Raw genomic sequence first — 13,125 nt, 5'->3', positions numbered from 1 at the left:
TCATTAAGTGCTGTCGCACCGTTCAACATGTACCAGTACGAATTATCTGTTTGATGATATACATCCTTCATACAAGTTGTGTGGACTATTATCTGGTGGAACACAAAGACATCAGCTGGTTAGGTTTCTTGGTGGCAGACGTCATCATTTTTATCCTGTTTATTGCGTCATCGGTCGTTTCGTACCGACATCTCGTGGGTCCCAAGAATGATTTTACATCGGGAAAAGGTGTAAGTTGGTTCGGCACTGGCTCATGGTTTTTGTATTCAGCCATAGTGGCAACGAAGTCTGGAATCATTTTCATTGACTTTGCAGACGACCTAGATGAAAATGACTTTTTCGGCCCGAACACTCTAAAAACTTCGCTAGCCCTCGCCGGAGTAGTGTACCTTCTTCACCTATCCTCACTCCACGACGCTAAACCGGGTTCAGAGAGAAGAGCGTACATCGAGGAATTAACAGGGACCGTCATTTTCGACATCATGGACTGTGTGGATAGTATGGAACCAATGTTTATCAAAGAAGACCGCGACGCCTTCCCACCAGGTCTTGTAGAAGCAATAGTAGCTATAGCCTGTCTCAATTTCGTAATTCCAACCATTCCTTTACTTACTCTTACATACACAAAATTTGGCCACGCCAAACTTCCACGTCGTCTGGTGATGCTACACAAAATTCTGCTCGCTTACATCATTAACCTTCCTCTCCTTATCATGAGGATGATTCTGTGGCATGGTGTAAATCATGGCGTCTCCATATTTTCCTTGAAAAACGTCATTGTGATATCTATGATATCCTACGATTTCTATGAACATCATGAGGCAAATGTGGAGACATCGAAAGTGGGAAATAAAGAAAATAAAGAACAACCAGAAGATGGGGAGTTAAAGGGCGACACATACAATATGGAAAATCGTTTTAACTACGACTGAATGTTTCGTTACTATATTCCAAAAACCTCTACTGCAGTAGCCTTTTTTCAGATTAAAATTGTTATGCAGTGAAATTTCTACAAACCGGCAGACTGCAAGACCTTTTTGTTTCAGGTTAAATTTTTTATACATGTACCTGTATCTATATTAGAACTGTGATACGAAAAGTCGGGCAATCGGTTTTTGGAACGCATTTCGCTATTCAAAATGCGTTCTAAAACACAGTTCGCAATTTAAAAAACTATTATTCAAATTTTGGGTCTGAAATTTTCAGGGTCATCTACCTGTGGTCAACATCTACCACCGTGAAAATATGGTGATGTGGTCATCTCTAGCATTTGAGATATGGGGCCCTAAAAATGCACTATTCATTATAAAGTGACTTTAAACATCGGGCTAGGAAACATCGAGGACCCATGCCCTGGACGCGGAAATTTTCAGAGTCATCTACTAGTGGTACTGTACACCACTACCACTGTGAAAATATTGTGGTCATCTCTTGTTTTTGAGATTCGGGCCACACTCAAAGAAGACTATTCTTATGCATTAAAATGGGATTTTAAACATCGAGTATGGAATCATCGAGGGCCCCTCCCCTGGGCGCTGAAATTTTCAGGGTCATCTGCTAGTGATATACCACTACCATTGTAAAAATATGGTAATTTGGTCTTCTATATTTTTTTTGTCTCGGACCCCACTCATATATTAATACACTATTCGTAATTCAAAGATTCTAGAACGCAGTTCGTAATTCAAAATTTATAATTCATATTTGGGGCTTGAAATTTCAGGGTTATTTACTAGTGGCATACCACTACCACCGTTAAAATAAAATGGTGTGGTCATCTGTAGTTGTTTTTTTTATTCGGGCCCCCACTTATAGAACAGTTTTCATTATAATGGGGTTTTAAACATAGAGCTCGGAAACATCGAGGGCCCTGGGCGCTGAAATTTTTAGGGCCATCTACTAGTGGTACACCACAGTGGTAGTGGTATACCACTAGTAGATGACATTGGAAACTTCAGCGCCAGAGTTAAAGCCCTTGATGTTTTCGAGCCCGGTGTTTAATACCCCATTAATACAAAAAGTGTTCTTTAAGTGGGGACCCGAATCTCAATCAAAGTACTGAAGAACTGACGGGAGTTGATTTTGTCGATGTTTATTTATTTTAAAATCAATGATATGTTATTTTGCATGACAAGTACATGTAGTTTCTAATTTGAATTACTTTTTTTTACTCTTACATTTTTATAATATGAATTTTTCGACAAGAATGTCGAGAAACCCCCATATGAATCAGGTTGAATAATATTTAAAGATAAAATTGATTCAATCAAACTATGTATCAGTGATAGAAATATTTTTCGAAAATTGTATGGATCCAAGCAATATTGAACTCTAGTCTCGTTCAACCAAACGCTCGGCTGACACCGTAAATCTCCGACAAGGATTTACGGAGACCGCCGAGCGTCGAGTTGTCGAGACTATATTGAACTCTGGCGTAGGAATACATACGACTACAAAAAATATCTAAATTGTTCATACCATCTAAAATCTGACTATTTTCAAGGTATTTATAAATAAGTTTCCTTGAAAAACAATGCTTTAGCATACATTACATCGAATTCATCAATTATTTTCAAGAACTAAGTCTTGTCAGCAGCAATGATTTGTGCTGAGGTCCAAACACTGTTTCACTTTCGATTTGTCTGAGTGACTGCATAGGAGAGTTGATTAAAATCAACTCCCAAAAACTAGAAATGACCATGTTTTCACAGTGGTAGTGGTATACCACTAGTAGATGACCCTGAAAATTTTAGCCCCTAGGGAAAGGGCCCTCGATGTTTTCTAGCTCGATTTTTAAAACCCCATAATAATTAATAGTGGTCTATAAATGGGGGCTCGAATCTCAAAAACTAGAGATGACCGCTTCACCATATTTTTACAGTGGTAGTGGTATACCACTAGTAGATGATTCAAAATTCATATTTGTTGCCTGAAAAATTCAGGCAACAAATATGAATTTTGAATAATTATTGCGAACTCAGTTCACCTTTGAATTGCAAATAGCGATTCGGAACTGCGTTCAAAAAACCGATTGCCTACTCACACTTATTGGATGGACAATATATCATACCGAAATCTTTTAAGTCTATTTTCGATTTTTTGGATCAAAATAGATATGAACCATCGACTTTTGTTAATTAATACCTGGTAAACAATTGGCAAAATAAGACGTAGTCTATTGACCGTCCAAAAATCACGACTCTTATGATCATTTCTACCGACAACCATCTACATTGAGATTGCTGATAGAAGCTCTAAAGTGGTGATATTTCAAAGACTTTAAACGATAATTTGTGCAGTAATTAATTAAATACTACATCTAACTTTCAGCGGCTACTGCCTATGGAATAACTGTAATCATTGACTGTAATCATTGACATCCATCGTCTTTGCCCAATTCAATGAGAAGCACACTTCATTCCGATACTTGGAAATAACTTAATTGTTCATTCCTTTTGGGGTTTTTGGCGTGGTTTTTTTTTTTTTTTTTTGGATACATGTTGATACATTGACGAAGATCAACATTCCATGTGTCCAGTCCGTTGTGTGAAATGTTAATGTAGTTTATCATTCATTGAGTTATGAATAAAAATATGCCGTAGCAAGGCAGTTATCGTGTTGTCCTTTACAAAAATTTAGATTACTAAGAATCAAAATTTGTACATGACATATTTAGATTACTATGAATCAAAATTTGTACATGACATTGTCATGTACAAATTTTGTTTCTCAGTAATCTAAATTTTTGTAAAGGACAGTATTATTATGTAAATTAAAGACAGTCAGCTTAAGGTGCCTCACTACACCTTGAAATATTTTCTCAAATCAGCAGAAAATTGCTTGATTGTGATAGAAAACATGATGGATAAGAAGTATATGTGTCAAATAGGCGAAGAAATGTTCAATTTTAGATAAACAATGATATTTTGAAAAATTTCATTCAGTAAACATGAACAAAAGCCCCAGGTGGATTCGGACTCATGACCTGCGGTTCACAAGCCTGATACTTTAACCACTGAACAATGACGATATACATCTAAATCGATTAATACAAACAGTTTAACAAACCATTTAAATCGCCATCTTGTGACGTACATGTAGTGTCTTAAAAAGTATAAGTCTTGGTGTAGAGAAGTACCTTAATTAATGTTGCGTCCCGAAATTTCACCAGTGTTGTCGTCTTGAAAACTCTGACCTTAGTAAGTTCGAGATAATTTTAGCACTTCTAGCTGTGTTTGAATTTGTAAGACCTTTGGAGAAATGTAATGGCAATAGTTGTTGTAAAAATCAAGATATATAATTTTGTAACATTGGTGCAGTGAGCCGTCCATTTTTTTTCTTTAAAATTGTTATGAAAATGAAGATGTGTCACATTGCATTATAATACATAATACAATTGACGTTTGATAAATGACGCAACAATGGATTTGGAAATTGTTGAATTCCAATAAAATCCGGAATACCATACACATATGAAGTGAAATCTTCGTTACTTAATGTAACGTACATTTAGTTCTGAATAAAATACTACATAATCAAACAATTAGATATGGCGTTCTGAAAGGGTTACTTCGCCCTTTCACTTACTACTATCGATTCTTCGCCTTCGCAACTTCGCACTTTCGCCTTCGCATCTTCGCACTATCGCATCTTCGCCCTAAAGGCGAAAGGTCGAAGTGGTCCCATCGTAACACCATTAATAATTGAACACAATAATTTATCAAAAAGCATAATGATAATCCATAATCAACCTTTTAAAAACATTAATTCATCATGAAATGTCAAAAAATTAAAACAGAGTATAACAACTTGCTTTGATTTCTACCAAAGGCAATCTAACGGATAATTTTTACTCAACATCAAACTTACATCATGTACAACTTCATAATGTGGTGCCCCGGTAACTTCTCAAACCACACTGTTTAAAATGAAGTCACAGTAAAAAAAAATTATTTCTTATAAAACTCGTGACAATTAAATTTTTGAAAAAGTTGTGGTAACGAACATTTAAATCACGTACATTTATTTAAAACATGTTTACCTACATTTCGAAACATAATTATATTTTTCTTAGAATATTAGCCATGTTTCTTGCTATTTTTAACAATATCACAGAGTTTTGATAATAAAAACAATAATTTATGGCTCATTAAATTGAACTGTTGGCTGCCAAATGCCAGTTGAGGATCAGCATTTGCATTTGTATTATAATCCCAGAATTGCTCGTATATTTTGTGTAATTCTTTAACAACTGTGTTTTATTAACTGCGATTAATTATCTAATACGTATACCATACGTACGTATTAATAATAAAGCCATGACAGTACAGCCATTCATCTTCTGTGTCTTCTTGAAATAATAAGAAATAATACTTGTATCTCATTAGAAATGCATGGTAACGTACATTTAAAAATAAGGTGATTAATTTGTCAAGCTAATTATTCAGCTTGATTATACGAACTGGAAACTTAAGATCCTTAGCCTAAAGGTAAGAACTATTTCTCAATTAATACTTGCTCTAATCGTCAATTAATTGTTATTTCACATTATTTTAAGTGTAATAACTATTAATGTGTCGACTGAGAAGTGCAGATAACATACATTTTTATTGGGAGTTGAAGTTATGTTCAATACCCCTTGATCATCGCGCACTTTTCATGCGCAGTAATTTGTATTGATTATATTGTGGCCGTCAGTGGGGGGTTCTGTCGGCTGACTTACTTATGTGATATTCAATAAAACCATGTGTAAACATCCGCTACAAAATAGTGCATGTTATTTTTTGTTGAACTGATCTAACTTTGAAGATCTAAAATGCAAGGAAATGTAACAATATTTTAAACATATTTTGAAGATTAGATCTGATTCAAAGTAATACTAAACTATACAGAACCCAAATATCTCCGTAATTTGCATAACAGACCTCATTTGTAGTGAAGTGTCATTTGTAAACACTGAAAAAAACTACGAATGACAACTCCGCACAAGAACTTATCGACAGTCGCGCAAAATATCTGAATATGGTGCGAAACCTATTTGCATTGTCTATCGCGTAGTAAAATTAGTTCACCGGTAATGTTATTCATATTTCTCAAAATAGCAATGTTCGATCGAAGATTTCAGGAATGTCTGTTTGGTAATATTGTTAAAGTTTACACCAGCAGAATCGGTCTCCTCTGAGAATTAGAAATATTCAAAGTATATAAAAATAATTTCTTTATGGGCACACAAAAAACCCCAACAAAACGAAATGCCACACAGGTTTATTTTTTGGTTTGCCAAAACATTTTGATCTTTATTTTAATCGATGTCAGGGAATTTTTACAAAGCGAAATAACGCGATTCCCTTTTTATGTCTTTTGTTTTGTAAACAAATTTTGTACATCATTTTGTCATTGAAATATGGCTTAATTGACCGGGAAAACTACTGCGATGTCTAACATCTATTTACTTAGCATAACCATCGTTTAAAAGCGTACACACAATTTGATATAAAATCGGACCAAGCAGCTTTTCTTCCTTCACAGTATTAAAAGGTTATGTTCTGACTTCACAACAATAATGTTGATGTATTCAAAATACATTGATATTCACAGTGTAGTTCCTTTTAGCCCCTTAATAAAATGGTCTTTCGAAAGTACCACATTTTATCAACATTGAAAATATTCCTTATATAAAACATTTAAATTTCCAGAACAAGGATTACTGTACTACTTAATTGTCTAATGGAGTTTAACCTAGGTGGCAGAGGATAGTTTTTCTTCAACTCCGAGCAACTGCCATAAACTACCCTAGGATTAGTAGCTTAATGTATACCCATGCCAATAATCACCAATTGATGGGGGGTCAATCACCTTCTTTTCGAGTGACATTTCGTGTTCTGAACCCTCCCTACTTTTCAAGCACAAAACCGAAAGTGAAAATTTTGGCCACAGTTTCGCATTTTCATTCCATAGCTGATGAAAAGTGCTACCAGTATTTAAGTGTCATATATCAATGAAATTGACATGAGCTCCTCTATCCACAAAATGAATGCAATAAATATTCTTCCAATTCATACCCCTCAAATAACCAGCCAAACCCCAGGTTCTCCCTTTATTTCAAAATTTTGACGGGTCTTTCCTTCGAAACTATCCCCTGCCACCCTAGCTGCCACTGGTAAATGCACTATAGCATTACATTTACAAAACAGAACGGAACTCAGATATTGGTTCTGGTTAAACCCTATGACTGGTCTGCTTAGTAAAATATCTTATTAAACTAAGGAGAAAATAGTTATGGAACTTGCATATTTAAATAAATACAAGCTTTTCAGGATCATAATCTTTTTCAGTCTGCGTCAACTATTTAACCCCTAGAATGTTAAGTTAACCCCCCCCCCCCTGTTATTTTGTCCATGGTAAAATATTATCATAATCAAATGAAATGTAACGCTATATAAATACAGTATTTTATATTTAAATTTTAGCTCACCTGAGCTAAAAAATCAAGTGAGATAACTTCTCTTATCACTTCTTGTCCAATATCCGTCTGTCTATAAACTTTTCACATTTTGAACTTCTTAGAAGTGATCACTTCTAATCAAGAAAATGCAAGAAAAGGGTGGGTCATTATGCATTTTTAGCTCACTTGATCAAATTTTGTTCGTTGTCTGTCGTCGTTGTGGTTGTCAGTGTCTTTAAAAACTTTTCAACTTTTTATCTTCTTCTCAAGAACCACTGGGCCAATTTCAACCAAACTTGACACAGAGCACTCTTGGGGGAAGGGGTTTCAAGTTCATTCAAATAACGGGTAATGTCCCCTTTAAATGGGAGATGATTTATAATTATTAAAATGTTGTAGGTTTTTTGGGGTATTCAATATTCAAGTTTGTTCAAATCATGATCCCCGGGGTAAGGGTGGGACCACATTGGAGGTTGAATATTCACATAAGAATACATAAAGAAAAATCTTTTTAGATCTTCTAAAAAATCATATGGCCAGAAAAGCTGTAACTTGTGTGGTAGCGTAGATTCAAACATTGTTCAAATCATGATCCCTGGTGTTAAGCTGAGGCGGCAATAGAGGGTCTAATTTTTGAATTATGAAAAGAAAAATCTTTAAAAATCTTCTCTCAAACACTTATTGGTCAGAAAAGCTGAAACTTGTTTGAAATCATCCTGTAGTGTAGATTCACGTTTGTTCAAATCATGATCCCCGTGGGAGGGCACAATGGTGGGTCGAATTTTTACATTGGAATGTATAGAGAAAAATCTATTACAATTTTCTTCTCAACAACCCATGGCCAGAAAAGATGAAGCTTGTGTGGAAGCATCTTCAGGTACTGTAGACTCAACTTTGTTTAAATTATAATTCTCTAGGATAGGATGGAGCCACAATGGGGGGAGGGGGGTCCAATTTTTACATAGAAAAAAAATCTGTTAAAAATCAATTTTAAAAAAAATGTCTATATAAACTTTAACTTGTGTGGAAACGTTTTAAGGTAGTATAGATTCAAATCAAATGATCACTGTGGGTAGAATGAGGCCACAATTTGGGAGCGGGAGACTTTAGGTATATATGCGGCCCTCCAAATGCAGGTGGATGCGTCTCCATATGAGTGAAAAATTCTTAATCAACAAAACTAAACTTCCCACTTCGAGTGGTATCGCTTCTAATTGAGTTTACACAATGTTCAACTCCCATGAGTATTTTCAGTACTTTGATTTTTTTTTAAATATGGCGACATCTGTTTTGATGCATTTTAAAGAATAATATGTTTTTCTTGTGATACCTTTTTTCTTCTTGTTTATATGAAGCATATTTGTGAAACGCCAATAGTGATTTCCTTTTTGAAAAGACGATTTGGCTGTTTCTGTTAGCTAACGTACTGCATGATGTACATTAACAGTAATTTAGTGAATATTACTTACATTTTACAATCAATTTATTAATTTGTTAAAAGAAAGATGTAAATATAAACAATAAAATGGTTTCATTGATGATTCATGCGGGTTATGAAGGTAGCGATCATTGCAAAACAAAATTAAATAACCCGCTAACGCGGGTTATGTATTTTTCCTACATTGTCGACGCCTTTTGAAATATCAAGCATGATTCACCAAAGAAAGCATTTTATTGTTTAAAAAATTACTTAACTATAGTATCATGAGGGGGGGGGGGGGGGCTCAATCAAACAGCGGATGTGATACTACATGTATTTGCTTTTTTGTTTTTGTGCAGGGGATAAAAAGGGGCAAAAATGGCGAACTGTTTCATCAAGTGCTGTCATACTGTTAAACATCTACCTGTTCGGATCATCTGCTTGCTGGTCTACATTCTTCATACAAGTTGTGTGGACTACTATCTCGTAGAACATAAAGACATCAGCTGGTTAGGTTTTCTGGTGGCAGACGTCATCATTTTTTGCCTTTTCATTGCGTCATTTTTGGTGTCCTATCGTAATTTAAGTGGCCCCAGATCCGATTCTAAGTTGAAGAAAGCTGGAAGCTGGCTCGGCGTGTGTTCATGGTTTCTATTCTCGGCCATTGTCGCGACTAAGGCGGGCATAATTTTCATTGACTTTGCAGACGATCTAAATGAAAATGACTTTTTTGGCCCAAACACTCTCAAAACTTCGCTAGCCCTCGCCGGAGTAGTATTTCTTCTTCATATGTCATCGCTCCATGACGCTAAACCAGGTTCCGAGAGAAGGGCGTACATCGAGGAATTAACAGGGACCGTCATTTTCGACATCATGGACTGTGTGGATAGTATGGAACCACTGTTTGTTAAAGAAGACCGCGGCGCCTTTCCACCAGGTCTTGTAGAAGCAATAGTAGCTATAGCCTGTCTTAATTTCGTAATTCCAACCATTCCTTTAATTACTCTTACATACACAAAATTTGGCCACGCCAAACTTCCACGTCGTCTGGTGATGCTACACAAAATTCTGCTCGCTTACATCATCAACCTTCCTCTCCTTATCATGAGGATGATTCTGTGGCATGGTCTAAATCATGGCGTCTCCATATTTTCCTTGAAAAACGTCATGGTAATTGCCATGGTATCCCATGATTTCTACGAACATCACGAATCAAACATGGACGAAACTCGAGAAGACAACAACAAGAAAGACAAGCTAGAGGATGGGGGATTATCGAATAAAGCATATAACTTGGAAAACAGTTCAACTACGAATGACCCTTTCATCAGTGGCATTAGTTTCTCCCGAAACTTCTAGCATACCTCTGGCTCGAGAGGCAAGGCAAGAAGATATAACATCTAATGCTTAGATCTTCAGAATGGTCACAGTTTCAGACGATTAGTTAGCAGTTCCAGAGGTGACAAGGTTTTTATGTGCACACATGCGAGGTACTTCTATCTTAGAACCGATGTTGTACATGCAGTTTGTTGATAAGGTATACTATTTGAACACGTATATTGAATGATAGAATAAAAGTAAGCAAGTAAATAATTTATTTTGTTATACTTTCATGTTAAATACTGAAATCTGATTGGTTAAGACGCAGTTAATAATATTTACTATTACCCTCAGCGTTAGCAACGCACTTGGCAACGGGTAACATTAAAAAATGTTACATGCGCGAAAATTATGCGCGTACGGTTCGCTGTAGAATTCACGTTATTCCTATATAAAAGCAGTAAAATTTTCTTAAATTTTTTTAAAAAGACATTCAGTATAACAAAATAAATAGTGCCTGTTTGGGAGGATAACAGTTGAAATTGACACCCCTCGAAAACCATTGTCAACCTCCGCTTCGCGTCGGTTGACAATGGTTTTCTCGGGGTGTCAATTTCAACTGTTACCCTCCCAAACAGGCACTATTTATATAATCGTGACATGTATTATAACAAATTACAAATATGTAATACAAAATAAATATTGAAACACCCGGCCCATTGGGCCTATATATGTCACTGCAAATAAAATAATAACATATATACACATATTACGCATTGCGTTTTTTTATATACAGAATGGTTGAAGTAGAAAGAAAGTAAGAAAACCACAGTGTAAAACTATATTAATTATTTCTTTGTACTATAAATTAATTATGAATTTTAACTGATTGGTATAAATATGACAACACAAATGGGATACTTCGTACATATGGAAAAGTATACAACGTCATAATATTTTATAGAGAAAGTTTATACTGTTATACCCCGCGGTATCTCCACCAAAAGTTTGAATTGTGCAGGAATTTGAGCTTTGTTCCTCTCGGTTTATCCACATATTTACACATGAAAACTTCCCATAATAACAATTACAAACGGCCGTAGTTTGGCACTTATCAAATACTTTTTTTTTTTTTTTTTTTTACACTTTTTTAAATCGTGTTCTTTCAAGTCAAAATTGCATTTTTTTGCAAAACAATAAGCAATCAAATGAGTTGTATTTTTAAAACCACTTGGGATCGAGGGTTAGGTCACATTTCAAGGACTACGATCGTTTAAGATCAGATATCAATTCTACGACCAGCTAACAAATTGCTATCAACGATCAGCGAAGCCAACAGGCAATACATCTATGTTATCATTGTTCTCAAATTAATCATTTGTAATAAAAATGTATGATATTGACATCCAGATTCGACATCATGTACTCTGAATATTTACTATTATGAGTATTCTTTTTCAACACAACAAAATGCCTGTTTTTATAAACATCCTCATTTTACTCTACATTGCATTTGTTTTAGAAGAGAATCTTTAATTACCACGGTGTCAAAAGTTCTAATAATTGCCTTACCTTTAATATAATATTATATATTGATCTCTGCATAAAAATGCACAGGTAAAACCCCAAAGCAAACTTTTTAAACGGAAGACATCCGTAATACATTAACATTTGCTACAACAGATGTTTTAAACCAATGATAAATCTATCAATCATAACATTCATTTTCGTCAAAACACTTCCCCGTGCACATGTAAATTTTGTTTTAAACAATGTCATTCTAGTAATTATTTCATAATGATAGGATAATATCTATGTTCGGATATTTTCCTTTTTTTAAGGATTATGAAGTAAACACGTAAATACTTAAACAAAGCTTAAAAGATGAAGTCTGAGTGTAAATATTAAAAGGATTATGCGCAAACCACTTTCCCATGCTAATGTTAAAACAGGAGTCCTTCAAGGCTGTGTAATGTTATCAACACTCTTTATCATAGCCATTGACTGGGTCACGACGAATACAACAACAATCATGTAGATGGGGTACGTTAAAGCTGAACACCGCTCGTAAATAGGCACTGTCCGCCATATTTCTCTTTCAGCACCGCTCTTCCTACACCCCTATATAAGCCATAGACCTCTTAACAGTTCAAAGTATATCACTGTAGAGGTCCCACCTGTGTGGACGTACATCTTGCCTCGCCATGTTACTCGGTCGCGATGAAATTGTCAAGTTTTACGCACTTTTTTCAAACCAGGAGAGTACTAACATCAAATGAACTGGTCATTGCATTATTTACAGACATAATATGCACATAAATAACAATTAAATGCATAAAAATCCAAAGACAACGAAAGGAACACTACACGTCGGCCACGAGTTTCAGATGTGCAATCGGGTGTAACGAAATCGAAGGGTTTATATACCAGGTACCTGTGTGACGGTGCCTATTTACGAGCGGTGTTCAGCTTTAACAACAGTAGAAGGCCTGGGCTTTGCTAATGATATATAGCCTTAGTCTTCAACTCCCACCAGCACATTCAAGACAAAACCAGCAGGGTCCACAAATACACATAAAGCAATGTACTAAATTTAAGCACACAAAAAACCCCCACAAGAGATGGAAGATCACATCCTCCCATCTACAAACACCTGAATGTACATGTACTTGGGTAGTAACGTAACAACAGATGGTGGAGCTGAGACCGGTATAGCTAAAATGGTCTCGATTCTACATTCCTAACACCGACATTCGCTGTCATAGGATACCTAGCTTTACAATTATTCTTCTTAGTATGTGGGTTTTCACGAATTTTTATTCTATGGCACAAACATTTACATTGCTTTTTGTAACAAAGTTCTTGATAATTATTTTATTTCAACTCTGCTTGTCACGTAGTGTTATTCATGTATCCCATATAAAGCAGGCAACATTTGACA

The 13,125-nt window shown here is 35.4% G+C and overlaps 2 protein-coding genes across 2 annotated transcripts; both read left to right on the top strand.

The window, feature by feature from the left end:
• The first annotated feature begins 53 nt into the window (after window positions 1–53).
• LOC105339830 (uncharacterized) lies at window positions 54–932 on the top strand. The gene has a single exon (XM_011445592.3). The coding sequence runs from the start codon at window positions 54–56 to the stop codon at window positions 930–932; it is 879 nt and encodes a 292-aa protein (XP_011443894.3).
• An 8,287-nt stretch (window positions 933–9,219) lies between these two features.
• LOC105339831 (uncharacterized) lies at window positions 9,220–10,749 on the top strand. Its single transcript, XM_011445593.3, has one exon. It carries the CDS (start codon window positions 9,243–9,245, stop codon window positions 10,221–10,223), a length of 981 nt encoding a protein of 326 aa, XP_011443895.3. The 5' UTR covers window positions 9,220–9,242; the 3' UTR covers window positions 10,224–10,749.
• The last annotated feature ends 2,376 nt before the right edge of the window (window positions 10,750–13,125 follow it).

This window comes from Magallana gigas, chromosome 2 (genome assembly GCF_963853765.1).
Source record: "Magallana gigas chromosome 2, xbMagGiga1.1, whole genome shotgun sequence".
NCBI lineage: Eukaryota > Metazoa > Mollusca > Bivalvia > Ostreida > Ostreidae > Magallana > Magallana gigas.
Note: the sequence above shows the minus strand (reverse complement) of the source record. Positions and strands in the feature narration are given on the sequence as shown.